The sequence below is a fragment of the Camelus bactrianus genome, chromosome 7 (genome assembly GCF_048773025.1).
Source record: "Camelus bactrianus isolate YW-2024 breed Bactrian camel chromosome 7, ASM4877302v1, whole genome shotgun sequence".
Lineage (NCBI taxonomy): Eukaryota > Metazoa > Chordata > Mammalia > Artiodactyla > Camelidae > Camelus > Camelus bactrianus.
In genome coordinates this window covers 1009550-1024285 of record NC_133545.1, presented here as the reverse complement: position 1 = coordinate 1024285, position 14736 = coordinate 1009550, and the positions used below count along the sequence as shown (strand labels likewise).

The following is a 14736-nucleotide window of genomic DNA, read 5'->3' as shown; positions in this document are numbered from 1 at the left end:
CAATATCTGTTTAGAATGTGAATTGTCTGTCAGTACCTACATCAGTATTGTCTTATGTGATACAAAACACTGTAGATGTTAACACAAGACAACAAAAATGAAAAGATACTGTGGAAAAGAAATACACGTCTCTTTATGGGTGTGATGATTCACGCACTGATAACGAAGAAGCAGCGAATGACTGTTGAGGCAGCATAGTGATAGCTGTGAGGCTTCAGAGAGCCTGGCCTGCACGCTGAGGAGCGAATCCTACAGCATTTTTATGGCTTACAGTATTACAATTACTTATAAGACAGTATTGGAAACATTGTTACATAAAAAACACTTTTCCTTGCGATGATAAGCTGACATGGGAGGGAGAGACATTCTGTATGGTGATGTAATAATTTGGAAGCAAAGTTTGAAAACAGTAAGAAGACTAGAACGTTACTAGTTTTATATTAAGTATCACTCACCTTATGCCTATGTGAGGATCGACTGGTATCTACACTATCTCTTTTGTGTTCATAATGTGCCTAATTTTTTTTCAATATTTCTAGGCTGCACAGTTGTGAGTTTTTTCAAATTGTGGCAAGTATCTAAAAAAGTTACTAGTATTTCTACTGAGAAAATCCGAGGGAGAGGATATGGCTCAAGCGGTGGAGGGCGTGCTCCGCGTGCACAAGGTCCTGGGTGCAGTCCCCAGCACCTCCTCAGAAAAGAAAGAAATCTAGTCACCCCCACCACACACACACACAAAAGAAAGAAAGAAAGAAAGAGAAAATCCGCACGCAGGTGGACCTGTAAAGCTCAAAGCTGCGTTGTTCAAGGGTCAGTTGTAGTTTTAAAAAAAAATTTAGTTTTAATGAAATTAAGGTGCATGATGTACACCCTAAACTTGTACAATGTTATATGTCAGTTGTGTCTTAAAAAAGCTGAGAAAACAAAACATTCAATTTTAGGATATCTTTATTTTGTTTTACTGAAGTATTTGAGTTAAATGAGTTAAGGTTTATAGGACACTTAGAATTATGCCTGCTTATACGTGTTTTGTTAAATTAAAAAATTTTGGAGTCCTGTGTTACGCTTTCCCACGAGGATCCCTGTGTGGCCCTCTCTCATCATGTAAGGTTACATTTTCTTTCTGAAATTTTATTTTTAAAAATGGAGATGTAATTGATTTGAGACAGGTTGATTTGAATCATTGATGTACTGCAGTATGATTACTACGTGAGTTAGCTAACACCTCTGTCACATGTAATCACCTTTTATGCAGAGAGAACATTTAAGATCTAGTCTCTTAGCATCTCTGAATGTTACAAAATCCTGTTTTGTTGGCTGTAATCACGGTACTGGGCGTCCAGTTTCCATAACGTATTCGTTTTCCGGCTGCAGGTCTGTACACTTTGGACGACACCTCCCCGGTTCTCCCAACCCACGGTGTCCACCATTACACTGTTCCTGCTTTTGTAAGGTCCGCGTGGAACTGACGTCCTGCGCATTTGTCTTCCTCACGTGCTGTCCTCAAGCTTGTTTTCGACCAGTGTGTTTATCCTTACACTTGAGCAGCAGGTTGTGCTTTCTGCTGTCCACATGGCACCCTGGGCTCTGGGTGCTCCCAGGTGGTGGCAGGGCTGAGGGTGAACTGAACTACTCAGCCTTAAAAAAGTAGGAAATCCTACCTGCCACTTGTGACAACGTGGAGGATGGTAAGCCAGACACAGAGACGAGCCCTGCATCTCAACGTCCATACGGGATCTAAGAAACTGACACTGAAGGAAACAAATGTAGAAGAGTGGCTGCCTGGGGCTGGGGGCTCCGGGAGATGTCATTCAGAGGGTGCAGACCTTCAGTAAGAGACGAGTGATTTCTGGAGACCTCACATGCAGCGCAGTGAGTAGAGGGAATAGTGAAGTGTCACGTAACTTGAAGTTTGCTAAGAGTAGGTCTTAGGTGCTCTCAGCACTAAAAAGAAATGGTATCTGAGGTGATGGAAAAGCTAGTGAACTCGATTGTAGTAAGTTCACAGTGTATGTTGGCACGTTTTACACCTTAAATGTAAAGAATTCTGTCAACTGTAATTTGGTCAAGCTGGGGGAAAAAAGGAGTTGGCCCTGGTTTTTAAAATCTTTTTATTTCTTTTTTCCATTTTAAAACTGATTTTTTATTGAAGTAGTTGATTTACAGTGTTTCAGGTGTACAGCGTAGTGATGTAGTTACACACGTGCACCTTTTCATTATAGATGCTCACAGGCTGTGCAGCAGGACCGTGTCCATCTGTGGTGTGCCAGCAGGTGCACCTACAGACCGCCCCACCCCGTAACCACAGTCTGCTTTGTAAATAAGCTCCTTTGTGTAAGTTTTTAATAATTCCACATACAGATGATATGTTTGTCTTTGTCTGACTGACTTGACTTAGTGTGACGATCTCCAGGTCCATCCACGTTGCTGCAAATGGCATTACTTCATTCTTTTTAATGGCTGAGTAGTATTCGTGTGTGTGTGTGTGTGTGTGTGTGTACACACCACAACTTCTTTATCCAGTCATCTGTCGATGGACACTTAGGTTGCTTCCAAGTCTTGGCTATTGTAAATAGTGCTGCCATGAACAGTGGGGCACGTGTGTCTTTTTGAATTAGTTTTTGTCTTTTCTGGTTATATGCCCAGGAGTGGGATTGCTGCATCTTATGGTAACTCTATTTTTAGTTTTTCACGGTATCTCCATACTCTTTTCCGTAACGGCTGCACCAAATTACATTCCCTCCATCATTTATCATTTGTAGACTTGATGATGATGATGGCCATTCTGACTGCTGTGAGGTGATACCTCACTGTAATTTTGATTTGCATTTCTCTGGTAAGTAGCGATGTTGAGCATCTTTTCATGTGCCTTTTGGCTCTCTGTGTGTTTTGGAGAAATGTCTCTTTAGGTCTTCTGCCCATGTTTTGATGGGGTTTGTTTTTGATATTGAGCTGTATTGAGCTCTTTGTATATTTTGGAAATTAGCCCTTGTCTGTCCTATCATTTGCAAATATTGTCTCCCATTCTATTGGTTGTCTTTTTGTTTTGTTCATGGTTTCCGTAGCTGTGCAAAAGCTTTTAAGTTTCATTAGGTCCCATTTGTTTATTTTTGCTTTTATTTCTATTAAATAAGAGACGGATCCAAAAAAAGACTGCTGTGATATATGTCAAAGAATGTTCTGCTTATGTTTTCCTTTAGGAGTTTTATAGTATGTGGTCTTACATTTAGGTTCTTACTCCATTTTGAGTTTATTTTTTTATATGGTGTTAGAGGATGTTCTAATTTCATTCTTCTACATGTAGCTGTCCAGTTTTCCCAGCACCACTTATTGAAGAGACTGTCTTCTCTCCATTGTCTATTCTCACCTCCTTTTTGTAGATGAATTGAAGGTAAGGAATGGATTGATTTCTGGACTTTCTGTCCCGTTCCATTGATCTCTGTTTTTGTGCCAATGCCGTGCTGTTTTGGTGACTAGCTTTGTAGTGTACTCGGAAGTCAGGCAGCATGATTCCTCTAGTGCCATTCTTCTTTTTCAAAACTGTTTTGGCTATTCGGGGTCTTGTGTTTCCATGCAGATTTTTTATTTTTTTGGTTTAGTGCTGTGAAAAATGCCATTGGTACTTTGATAGGGACTGCATCGAATCTGTAGATCACCTTGGGTAGTGTGGTCATCTTAACTGTTCATTCTTCCAGTCCAGGAAAGTGGCGTATCTTTCCATCTGTGTCATCTTCACTTTCTTTCTTCAGCATCTTACAGCTTTCAGAGTGCTGGTCTGTTGCCTTTTTAGGTAGGTTTATTCCTGGGTGTTTATTCTTTCTGATACAGTGGTAATGGGATTATTTCCTTAATTTCTCTCTCTGGTATTGTTGCTAGTGTACAGAAGTGCAGTGGATTTCTGTATTTGATTTTGCATTCTGCAGCTTTACCGAAATTCATCGATGAGTTCTAGTAGTTTTCTGGTGGTGTCTTTAGGATTTTATATGGAGAGTAATCATGTCATCTGCAAATGGTGACAGTTTTATGTCTTCCTTTCCAATTTGGATTCCATTTGTTTGTTTTTCTCTGATTGCTCTAGCTAGGACTTCCAAAACTACATTGAACAGAAGTGGTGAGAGCGGGCATCCTTGGCTTGTTCTTGATTTTAGAGGAAATGCTTTCAGGTTTTCACCATGGAGTGTGATGTTAGCTGTGAGTTGGTCATAAGCAGTCTTCACTGTGTTGAGGTATGTTTCCTCTGTGCTGGCTTTTTGGAGTTTTTTGTTTTTTTTTTTAATCTTAAATGGATGTTGAATTTCATTAAAAGCTTTTCTGCGTCTATTGAGATGATCATATGGTTTTTATTCTTCAGTTTGTTAGTGTGGTGCATCACCTTGATTGACTTGTGAAAAATCCTTGCGTCCCTGGGATGAATCCTGCTTAGTGGTGTATGAGCCTTTTACTGTGTTGTTGGATTTGGTTTGTGAGTTGGCCCTGTTTTATGTTTGATTAGTTCTGGAGACGAGTGACCAGTTTCAACACCACCTCTCATTTTCTCTTGATCTTGGCCTCTTGCTTATCTTTAGATTTATGTTTTATTAATTTTTAAAATTTTTGGAGGGGGAGGGTAATTCGGTTTATTTGTTTTTAGAGGAAGTACTGGGGATTGAACTCAGGACCTTGTGCATTGCTAAGCGTGTGCTCTAGTGCTTGAGCTATCCCCTCCCCTAGGTTTATGTTTTATCTTATTCTATTTCAGTGTCTCTCCTTCACTGGATGATTTTCTCAGCTCTAACTTCCACATCACTCTCTGTTTAGTCCACTTGTAAATCACAGCGGCCGTGTTAATGTTATTACCATTATTGCAGTTATTTCCAGAGCAGCGGATGGTCCCCCACCCCCATTGTGGTTTCCACTTTTATTGTGATTATTTTCTGAACACTTTATGATGTGTTCCCTTTTGGGTTGTTCTCATTTCACATTCCTGGAGGTCTTCTAGCTCTTACCCATCTGATGCTTTTCTCATGTTTCTGAGCTCATCTCAGCAGAGATTGTCTTCCTCTGGCATCTCTGTGACATGGGTTGTAGACACTTACTTGTCCGGTGCAGCTGCGTGTGCTTCCCCGTCCTGGGGTGGCATGTGGTGGAGAGCTCGGAGCACTGTGGGCTGATGGCGGTCCTGAGAGTCCATTCTGCGCACCTGAGGCTGAAGACCTGGGTTCTCAGGGTGCTCCCCGCCCCTTCATTGCAGTTCAGTAGAGAAGAGTTCTTCTCTGTCCCCCTTTCTCTCAGCCGCAGCCTTTTGAGGAGCTTCCCCCATTGTGTGTCTCTTCCTCGCCGCTGCCAGCTTCCTGTGCCTCAGGAGCAGTTCTGTCCTCCCGCCTCCAGCGCTGCTCCGGCTGCAGTTAGTTCTCGGGTGGTTTCTGAGCTGCCGCTTCCTTGGGAGCTCAGCTGTCTTTTCAGACATGGTCGTTGGAATTTTTTTGAGGTGGTAGGAGGGGTTTTTATTTTTGATTATCCTGTGATATTTTTGAGTGAATTTGGCCTGGGGTCCTTGGACTGGTACCAAATTGACTTTCTCTGTGTGTGCTTCTTCCTGACCCTTCTGTGCAGAGTTCTGTGTTTGATGAGGGTCACAACATGACTTCATGCGGAGTCATGTTGTAACAGGTACCCCCTCCCAACCAGTGGTTGCTCCCCAGCATTGGAAAGTAGAAACACACCACTGTGCATCTTGTCCTGAGACAAGGAATACTTCCCAGTTGTGGTATTACACAACTTTAACGTTGTTCTACCTCAGCAAAATGGCCTCAGGGAGGTTATGATCTCATGTATTTGTTTACAGTCACTACCTTTCTTTTCAAAATTTGATACTAGAGTTTTTGGAAGGGCTGCAGGAAAGCTAGCTTTGGTTTTGAGCAAAGAACTTACTTTATTGGGCAAAGCTATTTTGTGCTGCTGTGTGAAATAGGCCTTTCATGTAAGTTTTTGGTCATAGGTTTAATGAAGTGATTTAGCCAGTCAAGTGAAGGTGTAAATTCGTTAGATGTCCTGTGTTAAGAGGGAGCACATGAGGGACCTGAGGCCAAATCTGTTGGACTGTACCCTCCGGCCCCTGGAAGCGGCTGCAGGGGAAGCGGGTCTCCGCTGCTGAGTTTCCCATGAAGGCTCCGTCTCCGGGCATCTTTTCCTTCTACTGGCAGCAGGGCATCATAAGTTTTTCTGTCAGAGGGACGGGTGTTTGAGGCCACAGGGAGGACGGTGCAGGAATAGCCCTGAGTCAGAGCCCTTTCCCTTTTCCCTCCAAAGGGACGCGTGGGAGGGCGTTGGCTGGTCCCTGGCGAGAGCCGCCTGACCTGGAAGGTGCCTGTGTGGCCCCCATGCTGTGTCCTCGGGGCAGGGACAGCATGTTCATGCTGGTGGCCGCATAGGAGTGCACCAGGGAGGAGGGAACTCACGCTCCCCCGGGGCCTGAGTCTCTGCCTCGGGGTCATCTGTCAGTTTTATTTAGTTTAGGCTATTCTTAGCCTATTTCAGAGCACGCCCCCCCTCCCCCGCAGCAAGAAGGGTCATAGGGCACGAGCCTCAGAATGAGTTCCCAGAGGAGGCCCCAGCCCAGCAGGCTGGTGCTTAGTGCCCAGCAAGGTGACATACTCTCCCTCCTGCTCTGTTCCCAGCCCCATGACGAGCCCAACCTCGACAGTCCTGTCACTGACCACGGTTTTCTGATTGCAGGACTCGTTCCAACAGCCTGTTGAAACATGGTGGATTACTATGAAGTTCTAGGCGTGCAGAGACATGCCTCAGCTGAGGACATTAAAAAGGCGTAAGTAATCATGTTTCTGAAACAGTAAATCTGTGCAGTTGTACGTTGGTCGTTTGGGGGTGTAAGTTTTTATTGAGTGTGGCAGTGGCAGTGGACGTGGCGTAAGTCTTTGAAGGCCATGGTTTAGTTTTAGTTTTAGACAGCAGGCAGCACAGTAGCATCTGCCTTCTCAGCCCTAGGCCCGCCGTACACTTGCATTTAGGGAGAAGGGCACTCGAGTTCCTGTTACTTTGCCCTGGGACAGTGGATTCCGTTTCCTCTGGAATTAGATGGAAACTAACTGAGGATGTGAAAGAACCTCAGAGAGCTTTGACATCGGACTTTGAAGTGGAGCTGCCCTGGCACTCACAGCACATGCTGCCAAAACCCCCTCGGTGCAGTTGTTAAAAAGCATCCCCGCTGCGTGACCCCATCTGGTCCGCGTTAAAGCCTGGGGCCTGCACTGCTGTCTGTCCTGCCTTCACCTGTGTGACAGGGCCCTGCCCCACGTGAGCACACGAGGCAAGTCTCGGGTCACAGGCGGCTCTCAAGGTAAATTGGGATCTGCTTAAGTCTTTTGGTATTAGTGAATAGCAGAAAATGTCATTAGATTTTACAGGTTTTTAGCGTAGCTCCAAACTGATAAGGATGCCTGAAATAATTGGGAACGAAGCTCCCGTTTGTGTTGTAGGGACCAGCTTTTTTAATACATGATGAAGCCTGTGCTACTAGTCTTAGGTTTGTAGGTGGAAATTGAGGGGTTTTGAACCAAGTGGTTTATTTTAAAATGCTGAGCCCCAGTACAGCAGACTGGCCGCGGAGTTGGGCGTACTTGAAGCTGCTTGCCGAGCGCCCCGGGTCAAACCTGGGCCAGGACACCGGGTAGGAGCAGCTGCCCCGTCGGGGCCAGGCGACGGGGACGCACCTGAGAGCTCACACCTGGTCACAGGCATGGCCAAGAGCAGCTTGATACGGTTGGAGATTTTGCACTGTTCTTGAATAGACGCAGTATGTGCACAGCACCATGACTCACTCAGGGAAAAGCAGGTCTTCATCGTGCTGGACGAGCGCAGAGCAGGGCTGGTCGGAGTCTCCGGGGGGACCTGGAAGTGTGCAGTCTGCTGCTGGTGAAAGGATCAAGATTTTTCTGTTAAGTATGCAGTTGAGTAAATACTGCCTTGGACTACAATTTAACCTATTTCTTTTTTTCTTTTTCTTTCTTTTTTAAACTGAGGTTCTGGGGACTGAAGCCAGGACCCCGTCCATGCTGAGCACGCACTCTGCCCCTGAACCCCCCCCCTCCTTACTTTTAATGAGCTGCTGGTGGCGTGTTCTTAGGACAGTCCCTCTTGTTGACTCTTGCCCTTGTTCATGTGCCGGGACCACGGAACTTTTCCTTGAGGACAAGCCGTGTGTGGCTGGCACCTCCCTTCCCATTTCTCCTGCGAAACCTGCATCCTTTTCTGTGTTTGAGTCACAGGCCGAGCGCTTTCCCTCCACTTGAGTGCTAGCCTCCCCTCCGGCACTGAAGCAGTGGTGTGTTGGTCAGACTTGAGTCAGAGGTCCACATCGAAGGGGGTGTGGTGCCTCCTTAACTTAACGTGTTAGGCCTGGAGTCTGAAAAAATGCGTAGTTTTTCACAAGGCGTAGACACTTTAAACTTACCCTGGACTCCCGTTTTTTCATTTTCACTTGAGCACCCTAGTGCAGAGCAGTTGTTCTTTCTCTCTTTAGTCTTTCATGTGGCTTGTCTTTTTTTTTAATGGAGGATTTGTAGCACTTTAGGGGTCTTGGTCTGCTACTACACGGATGGTCCACAATGATGGGAGAATAAAGGACTGGCTTAGCATTATGATCCCAGCTCTAATCAGATTTTAATGAGTTATGCTGAGGTTTTTCTTTTTATTAAAATGACAAAAGTAAATCGAACCACAGCAGCCTTACGTTAGTAAGTGTTGAAAGGTCAGTCTGGTTCTTATTCTGAGGGTCACACCCGCTCCCCTCTTTGTGTCCCCCCTCTGCGATGTGGACTGCTTATGCCTAGTTAGCTAGAAAAGAGGTTGCTTTGTTTCATTTTGTTTTTTGGTGTTTGGGAAGCATGTGCTTGTGAAAGTTAACTGTAACCTTGGAGCAGACCGACCTTGGTCGTGACCTGTTTGAGTGGATCCTGAATTGAGATGTTGAGTTGTGAAGATACCGGGAGCACTTGCCTGTGCTGTGGCTGCTGGCTGGCCTTGCCCACTGACACAGACACGCGGACGCAGTCATGCTGGGTCTTCGTCTGCAGGGCCCTCCAGACTCCCTCAGCCTGTCACCATGAGTGCACACTGTGCATAACACTTTGGTCCTCAGACATTTTTAAAACGTTTTTCCTGTCTCTAGAGGTTGATTTGTATTATGCTGCCTGGATTTTAGAGCTTATTTATTTCATTCTGGGAGAAAAGGAGATGTTACAATAGAAACTAATATTAATCTCACTAGTTTGCAGCTCTGAAGCTCTTATTGTGCTTAATTATGTTTCTAAGTCCGTTGAATTTCTGGACATTGGATGTGAACAGTACCATTTTGCTCTTTTTAAGATACCGGAAACTGGCCCTGAAATGGCATCCAGATAAAAATCCTGAGAATAAAGAAGAAGCGGAGAGAAAATTCAAGCAAGTGGCTGAGGCGTATGAGGTGTTATCAGATGGTGAGCAGCCTCGCGCGGGGGGCGGACCCTCCCCAGGGCTCGCAGAGGGAGGACACATATGGCTGAGTGAGGCTGGGGTCACTGAGAACAAAGCTGCTCCTCTTGCTACAATTTGACATTGCTGTTCCCGGCGGCCCCTCGGTTACTGTGGAGCACCCTGGCCTCCAGCGAGTTCTCCTAGCATGGCCATTTCCTGACCCCCTGGTCAGAGGATGGGGAAATCTTTCCGGGTTAGTGGTGGTGAGGCCACCTGTGTTGTTGGTGTCGTGATCTCTCCCCCACAATTCCTTACTGAAACCCACTCTGCTTTTACTGCTTGAAAGGATTTCGTTAGTTTCAGGAAGTACAACTTGGTGCATACAGCTGAGATTCAGACTTCACAACATGTAGGTAGGTTTTCCCACCCCAGGTCGAGAGCTTAGGTGTTGAAAGTAGGGACTGAAAGTCAGATCTTGTGGCTTAGTTTCATGGATCATGCAGAGGTAGCTGTTAGCCAGTTAGAACCGCTGGGTTCTCCGTAGAAAAGCCTCGTGTGAGGGTCCTGGGATTAGGGTCAGACTGCAGAACTGTGTACGAAAACTGCTGACATCACTCTGCCTGGAAGCAGTGCTGGGTGGCCTGGTGTGAGTCACGGCAGAAGCATGTCATTGACCGCAGAGAGTGGACACTTGGGCCAAGTGTAGCTACATATGGTCAGGGTCACTATGAAAGACAATTTTTTATTTTAGAAAAAGCTCCGTGTAACCTTCACCACGTGGTAATGGTTAACACGTGCCCATGCTTGTTTTAGCTGCTGGCAGCCCTCCCCCTCTGTGTGAAAGGAATGCCCCGATGTCTTACTTCACAAGTAACTCGTCATCGTCATTGCCGTTTGTTTGTCTGCTGACCCGTTACTCCCAGATTTGTGGGACCAGGGGCGTTAGAAAAATTTGAGGACTAAAGTCAAACTTGATTTTTGGCAGAAAGAGAACCTTTAAACTCCCATAGGAATGCTTTTGTTCTTTTTTACTTTTATTTTTTATTTATTTTTATTTTTTCGAGAGAGTGTATTTTTCATGGTCTCTTAACGTCGCCTTCAGCCTCAGGAGTTAACTGTCACAGGTGCATGGTTGTTTTTAAGAGACTGATGATCAAAGGGTGTCTGAATGGTTAGCTTCTCCTCCTGTTTCCTCTGTCACCCCTGTTATTTCACACACGATTCTGTAGAACCTGAGATTTTAGGGGAATACAGATGGTCTATCAAAATAACCTATGTGTCTGTAAGGGCTACATCTTAATCCTTTTTCTTCTAGAACATGAATGATAAGATGACCAGGCACAGCAGAGCATCATAAGGCTCAGCTGGCCTGTTGCTTTCCTGGGGGATCAGGCTGTAGGGTGTGGACTGGCTCTTATTCTGGCTTTGCGGACCTCTGCTTTCTACCCTCACCAAGTGTTGCAGATCTCACCCCCAATCAGACCTGACAGTGAGAAGGGGCACTTGGAGGGTGGAATGGTTTTGCAGCTTCGTAGTGTGGCTTTCGTGTGGTCTGCGTGGGCTCTCTGGGCAGTACGAGGGAATAAATATTTTAGACTTTGTACTGAGTTGTTTTTAAGGAGAGATGTACTTAGATTTTCCCTCTTCCCCCTTTTCATTTAAAGTAAGGGCGGCCTAGCTCCTTAAACTAATGGTGAAAAATTGAGAACTGCATTGGTTCTTTGATTTATAACTTTGGAAATGCTTTATTAAATTTTGAAGGTAAAGAGCTTGTCTTTACTGACTTTTCTTTTTAAATTTATAGCTAAAAAACGGGACATCTACGACAGATATGGCAAAGAAGGATTAAACGGTGGCGGTGGAGGTACGTGTGTGCATGCGGTCCTTCTCTTGGCCTTTTGCCGAGAGGTGGTCTGATGACACGAGTCTCACAAGGGCTTCAGTTTGTTACTCCCCTGGACAGTTGTGTTTCAGTAAATAATATACTTGCAGCCTGGCGAGTGGGCTGAATTGGGGAGAGGAAGGAGAAATTGATAGCATTGGAAAAGTCTAATAAAAATTTTTATTAGGCTAGAGAGTATATTTGGTGTTCTATGAAGTAATCTAAAACCTTACTGTGAGTTTGTACCCCTAGGTCAGTACCTGATATTTTGTCAAAATATGTTTAAGTTTTGAAAAACAGATTCTTTTGAAAAATTAGTTACTAGAGGAACTACCTCTGGTGGTGAGGCCTAGATGTGTGTGTTTTTGATGAAAAGTTCCCGCAGTGACCACTGTCCTGTCGGCTGCACGGTGCGCATTGGGCATGAATGCTGCAGCCAGCCACACACACGTCATGCGAGTGAATGTTTATGTGCTTGGTTTCCATGACGTTTCATAACGGAAATGCAAGTAGTGTAATTACAGATTTAGAGGTGGTGGGCCCTGTGTGCAGGCATCTCAGGAGCACTGAAGTCCAGCGGTTTCGCCAACTCCAGGCACAGGTCCTTTTGATCGAGGCAGAGCCTGAGGGAGCCTCGGGGTTATGAAATACTTCCTTTTTTAGGTCACGATTTATACAATGTTCTGTAGACAAGTAATTGCCTGCTAAGGTCGGGAGTCCATAAACTGAAAGCTGTGCTGTGCTTCTGTAGGTGGAATTCACTTTGACAGTCCGTTTGAGTTTGGCTTCACATTCCGAAACCCAGATGACGTCTTCAGGGACTTTTTTGGTGGAAGGGACCCATTTTCATTCGACTTCTTCGGTAAGTTCCTCATCTGGGCCGTCGATGACGTGGGCTGTCTGTGGCTCACGTGAAGACTGACGTACCATTTCTGTTTACCCACTGTTGGAGCTTGTTCTTAAACTGTGTCTAAGCAGTGCAGGGGTTTAACCAAACCTCTTTTTCTTCTCCCTTTGGAAAAATGTTTTAAATTTAAACCTTGCACATTAGCATAATAAAGGCTGTAATGTATTCATTTGCTGTTTTTGATTCTAATTAACTTCTTTTGCCACCGTGATTAGGCAGTGATAAGGTTGTGGACACTGAGGGCCCAGAAATGCTGTTTCTGACTGAACAGTGAATTCTGTGTGAATTTGCCCTGTCACACGCTTAGTAGACACTGCGCATCACAGCAGATGACTTTCAGAAATTTGATCTGTGAGCATGCTTTTTTTTTTTTTTTTAAATTGAAGTATACTATGTGTCAGTTTCTGGTGCACAGGATAATGTTTCAGTCGTGCAATACAGACGTATGTTTGTGTCCATATTCCTTTTGTGCGTGCTTTTCTGATTGTGCTGTGTTGTGACTGTCAAGGTCACACTTTCCGGGAAGAAGGGGTGTCTCTGGGATGAGGCGTCGCCGGTTCCCATCTTGGAGGGACAGTCATGCTCACGGAGACCCGGCGCTCTAGCTGCTGCCTCGTCGTAGGAGAGGGTCTCTCAGCAGCTGCACGTCTGGCCCCCGTGCCTGACTCGGGTTGTCCTGTGAGTCCTGGACGCGGGCAGTGTTGTGAGCCCGCGGTGGTGTCTGCTGGAGGTGCTCCTCCGCTGCAGGGACTGTCCGGTGTGCCGGGTGACTTGGGAGGTTGGGCTCACTGCGCTGCTGTGGCCACTGTTGTCTTTCGGCTCATTGAGGGGAAACACATCCTGTGTTTGCCCCTTGGTTCCTGGGAGGCTGGTTGAGAAGACTGAGCAGCATCTGCGGCACCTCCGGAGGGAGACACGAAGCACAGCTCTGTGCACAGTCCCACAGGAAGACGGTGGGCCTTGCCCATCGCGGGCGCAAGGAGGGGTCCTCACCGCCGTGTCTGGTAGGTGTTGGGCCTTTTAAATGGTGCACCCCTCAGTTTATTTCAGACGGGGGTTCGGAGACCGTCCTTCGTTTTTTCTGTGGTGTGGCGTGACTTTTTAAGAAGGGAGCTTATGGAGGGAGTGGTGTGTGTGTGTTAATGTATGTACTACTTCACTGACATGTGACAACAGGAGCTGACTGGGGGAGGAGACCAAGAAAGGGTTTGGAAGACTTTTCTGCTGTAATTACACGGCTACCGCAGACAGGCGCGTGTTGGGAAGGATCCCTGTGAATACAGGCAGTAGCACGTCCTTTATCGGTTGTCCTTCATGGACGTAAGAAATCTTACTGTAGGAAAAGCAAAGGATTCTATTTCTCTTTCCTGTCTTAAAATTACCTTTGTGTTTATTCACAGTCTGAGGCACACCCTGGAGTGTTGGTTTGGGGAGCAGGCAGTGTTGGGTGAGGCCTGTGTTTGGTAGCCCGCATCTCCTGGGCCCCGTCTCTGTTCTCTGGACCTCCAGCTGCAGGCGGAGGCTCATGAGGCAGGAGCCCTGCCGAGGCCGGGCCTCTCTCATGTTGCTTGAGCACTTAGTTTCCTTTCAAAAGAAAGAGCAGTGAGGGCGAGTCCCTTAGTACCTGAATGGTGGCCAGATTTCGTTTTCCTGGGAACAGATCGGACAGGCCAGGCTTTCTCATTACAAGTGGCTTTCCTTGAGCAGCTCTTTCTAGAGTAAGGGTGGGTGAGTAAGTAACCGTTACCCACTGTCAGCTGTTAAACGTGCTGGCTCCATGTCTCCTAGACGGAGCACTGTGAACCTGAAGCACTAGCCGGCACGTGCATTTCACAGAGAAGCGCGAGAGGTTGCCGCCGTGGCTCGCTCGCAGAATTGCGCCTTCTGTTGGACTCAGAGCCGAGTTTAGGAGGTGCCCAGTCTTCCCATAACTCAAGGCTCTCCAGCCTCTGTCTTATATCCTGGGATGCTTAAGTTTTTAACAGCAGACATTTCCCTGTGGTGCCCACAAGCGGTGTGGCAGTGATTCCGTCTTCATCCATTCTAGGTGTTCTAGGTGCCTTCCATTTTCAGGCTCTCAGGATTTACACGCAGGAGGAGAAGCTGGCCCACGGCTACTGCGTGTCTGAGTTCACGGTGCAGTGCGCTGGCGGTACGTCCAGGGCAGATCCGTGGGCGTAGGGCTGGGGGTTCTGCTTTGGTGGTGATTGGGTTCATGTTTATCAGCTTCCAGATCCTGCTCACTCAGCACTGTTGCCATGTCCATTCATAGTAGTGCGTGGTCTTTTCATCTTCACTTTTGACACGACCCACTTTTCCCCCTCTCCTGTTTGGTTTACCAAAAAACCAAGAAAAATAGCTCGAAATCTGTTAAAAGACATTTTGAGCTTGGTTCTGCATTTGTCAGAATATAAAATGCCATGTCTGACTTCAGACTCCCCAAATAAAAGAGAAGGAAATGAGAAGAGCCAGCAAGCTGGTGGGGAGAGTGAAGGTG

General features: G+C 46.2%; 1 protein-coding gene across 7 annotated transcripts in view; it reads left to right on the top strand.

Annotated features, from left to right (window-relative positions):
* The window catches only part of DNAJB6 (DnaJ heat shock protein family (Hsp40) member B6), a 60975-nt gene that overhangs the window by 19685 nt on the left and 26554 nt on the right, over positions 1-14736 (top strand). For 2 of the 7 annotated variants that reach the window (XM_074366639.1, XM_074366635.1), the window contains exons 3-6: positions 6715-6805; positions 9364-9473; positions 11255-11314; positions 12084-12194. In XM_074366639.1, coding sequence (XP_074222740.1) covers positions 6741-6805; positions 9364-9473; positions 11255-11314; positions 12084-12194 — 346 coding nt within the window. In that variant the 5' untranslated portion in view covers positions 6715-6740. The other 5 variants (XM_074366638.1, XM_074366637.1, XM_074366634.1 and 2 more) reach the window with 5 other exon arrangements.